The 13,808-nt window shown below is 33.0% G+C and overlaps 1 protein-coding gene across 1 annotated transcript; it reads right to left on the bottom strand.

Annotated features, from left to right (window-relative positions):
• Positions 1–6,276: 6,276 nt before the first annotated feature.
• LOC141720065 (uncharacterized) lies at positions 6,277–11,281 on the bottom strand. Its single transcript, XM_074522419.1, has 5 exons — positions 11,177–11,281; positions 7,318–9,856; positions 7,165–7,251; positions 6,918–7,076; positions 6,277–6,833 (listed from the first exon to the last, which is right to left on the bottom strand). Exons 1-5 carry the CDS (start codon positions 11,279–11,281, stop codon positions 6,277–6,279), a joined length of 3,447 nt encoding a protein of 1,148 aa, XP_074378520.1.
• Positions 11,282–13,808: the final 2,527 nt, after the last annotated feature.

The following is a 13,808-nucleotide window of genomic DNA, read 5'->3' as shown; positions in this document are numbered from 1 at the left end:
GGTCATCGATGTTTAGTATTAGAAAGTTTGATGACCATTGGTTACACGCCCCATATAATTTAACAAAAGAGCTATACATAGCTTTACAAAATAGGAGCAGAATTCTAAAACACAACAAGTCTTTCGGTTCATAAAAAGCTAAGTAGATATTACCAGGCTAATATGACAAAGCCTACTACATTAGCGGATAGTTGTGTGCATCCAGGTCTTCATCTTCATTTCTGCCTGGTTCCTCATCTCCGTTGTTGCCGCTATTATTCACAACCCGCTCAGCCATCACAGTTTCCTGCATATTTCAACTTATTAATAACTGTAATTTCACCATATTATCGACAATCGTGTCCGAAAACTAATAAGGCTTTCTGCATGAACATATAACATAACACATTTTAGTATTCACAGAACAAGACCCAACCCCCTAATAAAATTCATGATAACAAATAAAGTAATATCGTGATAAGAAATCTACCAACTATATCTCAATTTCACCAATGTAGAACGACCAATGGATTTACCGACGAAAACATGAATTTACTGATGAAACATGAATTCACTGATACTATAATGTACAATAAATATACTTTTACCAGAATGGAAACAAATAGCACATTAGTAAAATAAAGCCGCGATAAACGTTATCGGAAGCAGACCAAGACAAGGTAAGTTACCTTCACCAAATGTAAATTACCTTCACCAATGGACAAATGTAAATTCAAGTAGTTCACCAAATGTAAATTCAGGTAGTTCTTGTCAGATTATCATTTTAAACTACTTATAAGATATACAATATCAACTGAACTAACAGAACTATCCCAACTGAACAATATCAACTGAACCAAATGTAATGCATAATATTAGTTAACAACTTTTAACAGTGGTGAGCCATGTATCTGCAAACTAGTATTACCATGAGCATTTATACTAGAAAATTCCTAACTAATGGATAAATTCTACCTGACCAGCCTGTCCAGAAGCAGTCCCTTGGGACATGGATGAATCATTCTCCAGTTTATAACTTAATTGTACAATTTGTGTAATCAAATTATCGGAGATGTGTTTGGTTAAAATTTACTATTTATTCATGCATAAATAACCAAAGTACAACTTCGACCAGAAGAAAATAGCAGAGTTATAATGATTTAAATATTTTTCTGTCTGATGAACTACTTATAAGATATACAATAGCAGATTATAATTTACTATAATGATTTAAATAGCAGATTATCATTTTAAACTACTTATAAGATATACAATATCAACTGAACTAACAGAACTATCCCAACTGAACAATATCAACTGAACCAAATGTAATGCATAATACTAGTTAACAACTTTTAACAATGGTGAGCCATGTATCTGCAAACTAGTACTACCATGAGCATTTATACTAGAAAATTCCTAACTAATGGATAAATTCTACCTGACCAGCCTGTCTAGAAGCAGTCCCTTGGGAATGGATGAATCATTCTCCAGTTTATAACTTAATTGTACAATTTGTGTAATCAAATTATCGGAGATGTGTTTGGTTAAATTTACTATTTATTCATGCATAAATAACAAAAGTACAGTTTCGACCAAGAGAAAATAGCAGAGTTATAATGATTTAAATATTTTTTGGTCTGATGATAACCGTCAAAATGATAATTATCAGCTTAATGATTTTAGAAAAGAAAAAATATTACCTCTACAATTATCTTGTCATTCTTCTTCAAGATTGGACCAAGCAAACCACTTGCTGCTCGTACGTAATGATTGTGCAGTGACTGCTGACTCGGGTCTGGAAGAGCAGAATGGGCTAATTTACGCACCTCCTCGTCAAGAACGGACTGCTTCACTTCACGCGTCGGTAGAGAAAGAACCATTTGCCACACTCCATCTAGGATCTCCGACATCATCTTGTATATTTCATCAGGAACAGGAACCGGAACATCAACTACAGATTGAGATCTGCTCATTTTTTGTTTCTTTATAACTTGCAGCGCATCCCGTGGGCCCAAAAGCTCAGCCAAAGTTTCTTGGGGACGAAAGTTGATCCTCCCTTTCCTTGGGGATCTTGCATTAGCCATCACGATAACCTCCCTCTTTTCATGGAATTCCCTTCGGGCACTGGGGGATGCTGGTTCTTCAATAAGCTCAAACTCAGGTGCCAACTCAATTCTCGCCTTTTTCAGTTTTTTCTGCAGGGTTTGAAAATAAGAAATCCTTCTTATATCACAAATAAAGAACACAATAATTTAAAATTGGTAAGAAATAAGCAGTTAAAAGAAAGTAAATTCAGAAATTACAAATAAATTACAAACCTCCAGATCTTGCACAGCTGGTTGAGTGGGATCATACGCTATACCCAAGAATTCTTCTTCAGAGATAGGCAACTCTCCTTCAGCCTCTCTTTTTTCATTAATTTCCTATAATATGAAAAAATTTCACGAAACAGTTACTAAAGCAATTAAAAATTAAAATGCAGATTAAATAATCTATTTGCAAGAGAGAATACTACTTGACGTCTCTGCTGAAATGGTTTGGCCCCGCTGCGAGATACAAATTCAACCTTACTTCGGGCATTCTTTCCATTTTCGGACTGTTTTTTAAACAAATCATCCTCCCAATAATCACAAATAGAATTCCATGTGCGCTGCGAGTAGTAGTAGGGCTTCAATCCTTCGTCCCTAATGTTAAAATCGTTCTCAGTATATCCAGCTTCCAAGAGATGCTTCACTTTTTCCACGAGTCGACTCCGCTCTGCACTGAGATAAGACTTCCAATTTCTATGCAGATACGCTCTCACAACTTCGTCCCCGTCTTCTTCATCATAAGGAAAGGGATAAACATAATACTCCTGCCAAATAAAATTGCATAGTATTAATTAAAAAACAGAACTTATCAACCTACCATTCTATATCCATGAACTGAAAAATGGGAGTTATCTTGGATAATCCCAATAACATAAAACTGACAGGGCAAAAGTCATATTACCAAGTCAAAACATCACACGTAAACAATTTCTTGTGTTTTGTTGTGTTGTCTCTAACAACAATATATACAACCAATCTATCTTCACAATTAACTGTCACGAGGCTTAGACCAAGCATAACGGATATAGACTGGCTCAGGACTAATCACGCAAAAATTGGATGCCCTCATAATTCATTTGTATGCAGATATTTACAGGATGTTCTTAAATTTAAAGCTGAAAATATCAAGTATCTGAGCAGAGAAGATGAATATCCAGGTAAATTTGCAGTAGGCAACATTTCAGCAGCATTTCTTGAACTCTCTTATGAGAAAGCTTTCCTCGCTCATTATTGCAAAGATTCTACCGTCCCTAAAGACTTGAAATATATTGGAGACATATTTGGAGGCTTAGGCTTTGTAAGTATTGCAACTAGTCCTTATATTTCTTTTATATTTATTATGCTTGTGGGTGTTCTAAGGTTGACTGACGAGTACTAGAGTGAATAGTTTTAAAATCGGAGTTCAACAGGTTCGGATTCCAGCATGCTCAAACAAGTATAGTCCTAAAATTGTCCGATTACTTGGATTTTGAAGATGCAACAGAGTGAAACCAATTTCCAAAATTTTTTATAAAATTATAACCATTTTGCATTTAAAAGTTGAATATAACATTAATAACCTTTATTAATAAACCAAACGTCTTTTTAATTGATACTTTGGTTTCATCATCGTTTGGTGACCCTTTTTTATTTCTAATTCTAAGTGTATTATTTTTATTATTTTTTATTACCATATGACTTATGATTCAACATGTATTATTTTTACCTATTTTTTATTACTATATAATTTATAATTCTATATGTATTATTTTTACCCATTTAGAATTACGTATGACAATGAGATCTCAAAATCTCTCTCCTTTCTATATACTAACCGCCATTAATATATCATTAATCATATATATAACTGAGTATTGTATACTGATATTAATGTGGAATCAAATATGATATAGCAATTACAGATAAACAAAAACAGATGTAAAGACATGAAAAGCCCTAATATGAACATAACCAAAGATGCATGATTAAAAAAACAATTTTCGAAAGTCATACTCAGAATGCTAACATAGTCTATAGATTAGTAAATCTGGAACTCAAAAGCAGCATATAACATATTAAAATAGATATACATGCCCGCACAAATTCGCACAAATAGATATAACCAATATTTTAACCAAGAATTTGGACGTAATGGTTTATAACTAAAGACAACGTTTGAATGTAATAGTTAAATTTCATTCAAACTTTATCTGAAATCATATGTTGGTCTAACAGAAAGAGAGTTTGATAAATAAAACTTACTCTCTTTCAGAACTGCCAGGAGGAAGATGGCTAAATAGGGAATATGAGCTGCCATGAACTTTTTTATTTGGGATAACAGTCTTGTAGCCTATAAATATCGATAAACCTTGAATCAAAATAGAATACAACTCAGCAGTTTGCAGAGTAAATTTTAATCCATCCTCTACAATGTTTAATCAAACAAGAGTTGTAATGCTATTGTACAGCTCCTACAATTCTTTAAAACCTGTCTCATTTTGCTAGCTACTAATTGTAAAGGTACTTGGTTATCCAGAAACAAAAGAACAAAAAAAGAAAAAGTTTCTACAAGCTTTTCCATCTGACTGCTTCCATATTTAAATCTAGCCCATCAGTACAATTATACTTTGACAATTTAGTATACTAAGAGGCTGGTGAAGATATAAATTTGTTACGAAAAGAACAAGGTATCATCTGAACAATAGATGACTCTTACTTTAAAATGTTTTTATCAGAATGTATAAATGGCAGTAAAGGCTTCACGTAAAAAAATATAGGTGTTACTTACTTTAAAATTCTTGATACACGAGCTATAAAAAGCTTCATGTGAAGCTCCCCTTGTCCAGATAGTTTGATCATCAAATTTCATCCGAAAAATGTGCCCAAGAGTTTTCTTGGGTGTATTTTCCAAGAGGCTGTAACAAATAATTAAAACATATTAGATTAAGACTAATATTTCTCACGAGTAGCAGGAGCTAGGTAATATGCCTTATGTCTCTCAATTTTATAACTCACAACTGTATATTCGTAAAATCTCTTACCCTTTCTCGTTATGAAGAAAACGAATTGTTGGCCTTGCATTTCTTGCCGGTTTCCTCGGATAGTCCCCTTCAGAACAGTTTCGTCTTTTCCTCTCAAATATAATCTTACGACTGCTTTCACCCTCCTCGTAAGTCCCTTCCACATAACTTTCTTCATCATCATTGTTCTCTTTATCCTTTTTTTCCCCTTCCGCGCATTAGGACCAGCCCAGACCACCTATTAAACAACACGGGAATTGAAATCATTATAATTGACCTACCATTCTATTTCCATGAACTGAAAACTGGGAGTTATCTTGGACAATCCCAATAACATAAAACTGACAGGGCGAAAGACATATTACCAAGTCAAAACATCATATGTAAACAATATCTTGTGTTTTCTAAAACACACAGAAACTAAAAACAGAAACACGTAAAGTCATATTACAAATTTACTCACAGAAACTAAAAACAGCTAATATCACAAAGTATACAACATTTTCTAATCACATCTGTAATGTAGTAAAAAAAATTAAAAATAAATTATAGAATAAGAAACTCTAAATTAAAGAAAACCCCAAATTAAAGAAAACCCCAAATATAACAATAAATTATAGAAAACCCCAAATATAACCCTAAATTAAATTAGGGTTTATATATATAAATATAGAGAGCCGGAAGCAGAGAGAGAGAGAGAGAGAGAGAGAGAGACCTGTGAACGTATTATCTGTCTGACGAATAGTTTTGAGCCCTCTTCAGCCATGGATCCTTCTTCAGCCATGAGTTATTAGCCGTGTTTGTGGATGAAGAGAGAATAAGAAACCCTAATTTATGTTTGATGAGGCGGCGATGAAAAGTGCAGAAAATGAGATAAATCTGTTTATATATCAAACATATAAATGACAGAGGACGGTCGAATTTAGCCGTGACACTTTATGATAAAATACGGTCGAATTTACCCGGGACTAATTCTGACTCGATGCGGTCGAATTTAGCCGGGACTATTTTTGACATAATGCAGTTGAATTTAAGTGACCATAATCTCTCACTTCCCCTGCCTTTCTGCATAAATCCCCTGTTTTAGTTTAACAAAATAAAATATCATTCCATTTTACATAAATAATAAGAAATATTTAACTTAACTCAAATTAAAGAAGCTATATTAATAGACAAACTTTTTATTACTCATAAAAATTGTTAAATTACACTAAATCATCATTATCACTTAATTCTTCATCTTCATTCTCATTGTTGTCTTCGTCTTCGTCTTCCTCACATTTTTTCTTTTCTTTTTCCTCATTCTCATCCACTGAATAATCATTTTCGAACATTCTCAAGTCAATGAAGAAATTTGAGGGATCACGAATAATAACTCTTTCGACGTGTGATGATGAAGCATTTGAAACTTCGTTTTGCAGAACATCATCAATGAATGTATTTTTTTCTTGAGTTGACACACTTTCATCAACTAATCGTCTCTTTGTTGTTAGAACCGTGTACCATGATGATTTCGCATTCAAAATATTTGGTGCATAGTATACTTGATGGGCCTGACTAGCCAACACAAACACGTCTTCGATATTTAGTTTTGATTTCACATCCACGGTTGTCATCCGATGTTTATCGACTTTGACATGTTTTGTATGATCAAACCAATGACATTTAAAGACGATCACTTTTTGTCCATTATGATAGAAGAGTTTTAAAATTTCTTCTATTCTCCCATAATAGTTTCCATAACTTTCTTCATAAGAAGTCCCTACAATTATAAATGTATTAAATTTGGAAACAAATAGTAATGAGAAATTAGAACTTGGATATTAAGAAAAAATAAATTTCTCACCTATGACAATTACACCGGAATTTGGTGAAGTGAGCTCATTAGTATTTACGCAATTAAATTTGTAACCATTGCACTTGCATGCTTTATAAGACTCCACTTTATTCAACGGACCTCTTATTAGGTCTATGAATTTCATCTTGAGCTTCTCATCATCTTGTACTACAAATAATATATGAGAAACATAATGTATACGACGTTTGTAAATATGTGTGCATGTGTAAATATAACGCGCACCCTTCTTTCGAACCAATCCCTAAATTGTTCTTTTTGAAATTGTTCATTTTCCGCATCATTGAAATACGGGTATTGTTGTTGTACCAACTTTTGGAATCCACTGCATATTCAAGTTAAAAATCAAAAACTATATTGTAATCCGGATAAATGCAAAAGTAATACAAACAAATAACATACCGCAAGTACTTTGCAACCTCCGGCGAATTAATAAGAACATAGTATGCCACTAGTTCATATTCATCACCACTCAACATTCGATCATTAGTCCGAAGACTAGGATGTGTTGGATATGTGTACACTTCTAACAAATCCTCATCATAAAACGTTCGAGGTGCCTCATTTCGCCTCAATTTATTATGCATTATTCCATTTCTGGAATCAAAGTACAATGTGCAAAAGTGTACACATTCCTCCTCAATATAGCGTTGTGCCATTGAACCTTCCGCTCGAGCTTTGTTTCCTACTTTCAATTTCAAATTGTGCAAGTATCTTTCAATAAAATACATCCAACGCCCATTAGCTGGCCCACCCAACTTACACTCTGTTGCTAAATGTAGTGGCAAATGTTCCATTGGATCAAATAAACCAGGAGTGAAGACCGTTTCAAGTTTGGACATTATCCTCACTATATCTTTCTCCATTTTTTCTAAATCTGAGTATTTGAGAGTTGAAGAGCATATATCTTGAAAGAAGTTGCACAATTCAATGATAGGATCAGCTACATGCTTCGGAAGAAGGTCACGACAAACGATAGGCAACAATTTTTGCATGAAGACATGACCATCATGTGATTTCATACCACGAATGCAATTTTTTGCCCAATTGACACACCTAGATATATTTGAGGCATAACCATCTGGAAGTTTCAATGAGACAATCCACTTGAATAACTTATGAACTTGTTCCTTTGGAAGTGTATATGATGCATGTGGTTCGGTGCCATCACCTCGAATCCATAACTCACGGTGTACACCTAATTCTTGACAATCTTTTCTTGACTTTGTGTTGTCTTTGGTCTTCTTTGCATCACCAAGAATTGTGTAGAAAATATTATCAAAGACATTCTTTTCTGTGTGCATAATGTCAATATTATGACGAAGGCTGAGTGTCTCCCAATATGGAAGCTCAAAAAATGGAGAAAAATGAGTCCAATTATGTGTCACCCCATAATCTCTTGGTTTTTTCTTATGTGACTTTCCCGGAGGGGGAAACTGTATTTGCTCACACATCACCTTTGCACGCCCCCCTGAATGTCGAGCACAAACTGATCGCCTCTCTACACTTCCAAATTTAGTACTCCTTCTTAGAGGATCATCTGCATCTAAAAAATATCGAGCAGTGCCATAAAAACTTGTTTTCCCACCATATTTGAGTTGTTTACCTTTTACTTCTCCCATACAAACTGGACACGATAACTTACCTTTGGTGGACCATCCGCTAAGCATGGCAAGTCCAGGGAAGTCACTAATAGTCCACAAAAGTGCCGCCTTCATGATAAAATTTGTACGTGAGAACATGTCATATGTTTCAACTCCAGTATTCCACAGCACTTTCAATTCATCAATCAATGGCCTAAGATAAACATGCAAGTCTTTGGTTGGATCTGTCGGCCCAGGAATAAGAAGAGGCATGAACATATATGGAGCCTTTGTACACATAGAGGGAGGAAGGTTGTACACAACAACTACCACGGGCCATACCGTATACTCCTTCGCGTGCTTGTCGCGAAAAGGGTCAAATCCATCTGTAGAGAGCCCGAGTCTTACATTTCGAATCTCTTTTGAAAAATTTTGAAATCTCCGATCAAATTGTTTCCATTCATCTCCATCCGATGGGTGACTTAATTCACCTCCAATTGCAATTCTATCATGGTGCCATCTCATACATTTTGCAGTAGTCTCGGCCATGAATAGACGCTGCAATCTCATGGTAATAGGAAAGTAACGCAAGATTTTTCGTGGAATCTTCTGTTTTTTAGGATCTTTCTGCTTCTGGTATCTGTCTCCATTGCATATATCACACTTTGTCTTGTCACCATGTTCCTTGTAAAATAACATGCAATCATTCTCGCAAGCATCAATCTTCTCATATTGCATATGCAATCCTTTAATCATCTTTCGCATGGTGTAGTACTTTTGGGGCAATTTATGATCATTAGGCAATACTAATCCAATAAGATGAAGCAAATCATCAAAGCCATTATTACTACAATTATGCTTATTTTTCCACTCAAGTAACTTCATTGAGAACTCCAATGTTGTAAAATTGACATTGTTTGGATAAATTGGTTTAGAAGCAATATTCACCATCCTGTAAAATGATTTTGCTGTTTCGTTTGGTTCTTCTTCAGAATTCTCGCAATCCTCAAAATCGTTATCATCATGTGCATCATACATGTCGTCGTCTCTGTATCTAGAACTCGTTCCAACCTCGACTTGTGATATATCTTTCTCCCCGTGACAATCCCATATAGTATACCATTGCATGATACCATGTCGATACAAATCAATTTTCACGGTATTAGGCAACTTAAAATACCTATTTCGACAATCTTGGCACGAACATCTTATAAGACCATTATCTTCTTCTTCACCATGTTCTATAGCAAATTTAATGAAACGATCCACTCCAGCTTTATATTCTTCCGTTATATATTTTGCCTCATTAAATCGATTACGACCAATCCAACTACGATCGAATGCCATCTACAAATGCAGACATATACGTAATTATTTACCACTAACAATATCAATATATTGTTTGTCAAACAAAATAATATCAACATATTACACTATGTATCATCATCCTATCAATAAAGTTAGTACACAACAATTATTTGATATTTATGAACAAATTCAAATTAATCAAATCATTTCTACATATGTTAAAGGTATGCAATTATGAAAAAAACAATGACTTATAAAATTCATAAAATACAACAAAAAATAATCGATAATTTTACTTACTTGATGATAATGGATGATTACATGAATGCAAAATGGGGTGAAAGAAGGGAGAGGATGAAGAATTGCGGCTGCTGGAAAGAAAGAGGCAGTAGGGTTGCTAAAATGGATATCCTAAATTCAACCGAATTAAGTTGTAATAAACAGGCGGCTAAATTTAATTGAAAGCGGTTGTATTTAGAAATTTAACCGAAAGTGGTTGTATTTAATGTTCAACTAAAAGCGGTTGTATTTATTATAGACAACCAACCACTTGCGGTTGAATTTAGCAAAATAAATTACAAAACAATAAAGTTTTGTAAAAATAATCAAAAATCGTTAAACTAATGTAAAAATATTAAAAACTAATTACAAGATCTAGAATTAATATATTATTGTCTATTTACATATTTTAACAATATTGAAAATATTAATTTTATTTTTCTGATTTTTTTTAGAAAATTATTTTTAAAATTTTGAGCTGATATTTGGCTCCAATTTTTCCCTCTAACTGTTTTGGCGGGAAAATTTTATTGGCGGCATAATTTCCCTCTAATTTTTCTAGAGCGGCTAAATTCAACCGTTTGCCATTGTAAAAGGTTCCGGTTGTAATTGTTCGGTTGAATTTAGGAGAGGCTAAATTCAACTGCAAGAGGTTGAATTTAGCCGCGCGGCTAAATACAACCGTTTCCGGTTGTAATTGATTGCGGTTGTATTTAGTCGGTTGTAATTGTTTCTAAATTCAACCGCCTAAATACAACCGTTTTTAAATATGACTGCGTGCGGTTGAATTTAGCCGGGTCCTATTAAATTCAACCAGATATGGTTGTATTTGATTCCGGTTGTATTTGTGCAGTTGTATTTAACCTTATTTTCTTGTAGTGTTTTTTAAATTAAAAAAATCGTGTTACTATAAGATAATATTTTTTTATTAATGCATATAAGTCTCATGTAATATATAAATTAATAATTGTATATTACATCAAAATTATACATATCTAGGATGCATTTTTATAGTAATCCTCAACTGTAACCTGTTTCTTTTTAAAATTGATGTTCATATTGCAAGAGGAAATTACGTACTGTCGCCAACTGTGTACTATCATCTTCGTCAACTTCATCTTCTTTCTTATTTCCCAAGACACTACTAATAAATTGTTCATCATCCAACAATTTACTTAAATTCATAAATATTTCTTAATGTTATTTTAAGTATTCAATAGATGAAAATAGATTATTATTCTGAGAATTGTATATGTCATAAAATTTTAAACAATATATCTCGATAAATTAATAAATTATTAACATATCGATAAATTAATAAATTATTAATTTATTGATATATTAATATTTCAATTAATTAATAATTTTTCATGGTCCCAAAGGTATTAATTTATCGAGATTTTACTGGAATTGATTTGGTTTCCTACTTTTTAACCGTAGAGTTCTTCAAAAATCAAAAGACATAATTTTTAATCATGTTATTTGATATTTGAATGATATTTGAACTCAAATTGTTTACAACATTACTCGAATATATTCATACGAGCTATATATAATTGATACATGACACATCAAAAACTACAATCACCTTATATTTTTCTAAATATATTATCATCATTTGTAATATTTTTCTAAAAATTCTGTAAAATCTTTCATTAAAATTGTTGAAATCAACTTATCATTATATTTTCCTAAAACTTTTACTTTTTATTTAAATTAACTTACCATCTTGATATTCTCATAAATTTCGTTTTTAATACAATTTCTCCTCTTTCTCCTAAAATCAACTTACTATATTCTATTTTTTTGCCTATGAAATTTATAAAAACGGATATCTATAAATATTTATCATCATTCATCACATTCTCCTAAAGTTTATAGGATATCTTCTATTAAAATTTTTAAAATCAACTTTGTCATCATAACATTCTCCTAGAACTTCTACTTTATATTTAAATCAACTTACCATATTCATTTTTTTCTAAATTTCTTTTCTAATAACATTTCTTTTTTTTTTTCTTAAAATCAACTTACCATATTATATCTTCCTGAAATTTTTTCTTTAATTTTTAACCTATTAAATATTACAAAGACAAGTATCTATAAATATGTTTTTTCAATATTTTTTAAAATCGTTATATAACTATATAATATATTATATATGTTATAGTAAAGGAGGATACGAGCGCGGTGAGGTGGCGCATCTCATATATATTTTTGTAATTTTCTCGAGGTGTTTATATTATTAAATAGAAAAAATATTACATTGATTATTAACTAATAAATAATATAATTTTATGATATTATATTTATGAATAATGAGAGAGCGACTCATTAAAATAAACATGTTTAACGAAAGAACGATTTTTTAACTTTTTGATTTATTATATTTATTTATTATTCATAATTTCATAATGAAAAAGATCAGATAAAAAATATAAGAAAAAAAATATCAGAATATTATTTTAGAAGGCCGCTGCGAAGCGCGACTTAGTAAACTAGTTTTTAAAATAAGATAGTCATGAAGCTATAACCAAATATTCCCTCCGTCTCTTTTTAGTTGTCCATTTTAAAAGAAAAAATTTGTCCCTAAATAATTGTGCTTATCTAATATCAGTATATCCCTAAATTGGATTTATCAATTCACACTGATGGGGGCACAACATCTTAATGTTGATAATAGGAAAAAATATAATTTATGCGCCTTTTCTATAATATAAAATTAGGGAGTGCTCTTAAGATATGTAGATATTCCAGTGAGTCAAGCAATTAATTCAGGAAGCGCTCTAGAAGAGAATATTACATTGACGCTGCAAGTGCTTGAGAATGAGTTCACGCTCTTCTTGTTACAACAAGTGTTGCAATTGAATCAGCTCTTAATGCAATAGGAGTTCCTGGTGTAACCGCTCGCAGTACACCGATAAAAGTGCGTTGGTAGGCGTTGTGCTGCCCTGAACTTCCCACAAAATGGGGGTTTACCCGGAAAGCAAACTTGACGACAATTAGAAAAGAATGCAAATAGAATGAATACTTGAGCATTCAAAGAAATAGTTACTCAAGTACAAAGTGGATTCATTAAGTTAGAAAGATGGGAATGAGATAGGGTTAGTACTTAAGGTTGATGTATAAAGTGCACGTAGGGAAATAGAACCATTCGCCCATTCGTTGACAATGAAAAACCGGGCTTCTAGGTAGTGGTGCCTCTTGATAAGGGCTTTCTCACTCATACATAAAATATTATCTAAAAGGGAGTGTCGAATGAGAAGGCTGAGCGCTACATCTTGAGAGGGACATTCGGTGTCGTGAATGAAAGATTTTCCTGCTTTTCCTGATGCAAGATGCGTTGCTGACGCGAGATGGACTGCTAATGTGAGAGAAACTTTGATCTTTATTCCAGCGCCAAATCAGTTGGAGATGTTTGTCCCAATTCTGATTTGATCTATCCTGATCCCGCTTCCATACTTTCATCTGCTACTGAGACAAAAATCATTGCCTTTTTTATTTTGCATCTACTAGGTGCTTTATAAATAATAATTCCCTTAGTTAGGTTCTGCATGCTTAGGCTAAAAGGCGTCTGGCTTTCACCCACCTCTTGGCCTCTTTTAATCTCCTCGACTTGTCTGCCGCTTTGTTTCATAACATAGCCATTTTTCCCGGCTGGCATAGAAGTATCTTGCGCGGGCGAAAGAGATGCGTTTTCGGTACTGGTGGT

Source organism: Apium graveolens, chromosome 4, assembly GCF_009905375.1.
Source record: "Apium graveolens cultivar Ventura chromosome 4, ASM990537v1, whole genome shotgun sequence".
Lineage (NCBI taxonomy): Eukaryota > Viridiplantae > Streptophyta > Magnoliopsida > Apiales > Apiaceae > Apium > Apium graveolens.
This window is presented reverse-complemented; position numbering and strand designations above follow the sequence as displayed.

Coding starts and splice junctions, on each gene's coding strand:
- LOC141720065 (XM_074522419.1), bottom strand. CDS start 11,281: ATGAATTTAAGTAAATTGTTGGATGATGAACAATTTATTAGTAGTGTC. Junction 7,252..7,317: donor GTACTTGCGGTATGTTATTT/GTTTGTATTACT, acceptor TTGAATATGCAG/TGGATTCCAAAAGTTGGTAC. Junction 6,834..6,917: donor TTCCGGTGTAATTGTCATAG/GTGAGAAATTTA, acceptor TTATAATTGTAG/GGACTTCTTATGAAGAAAGT.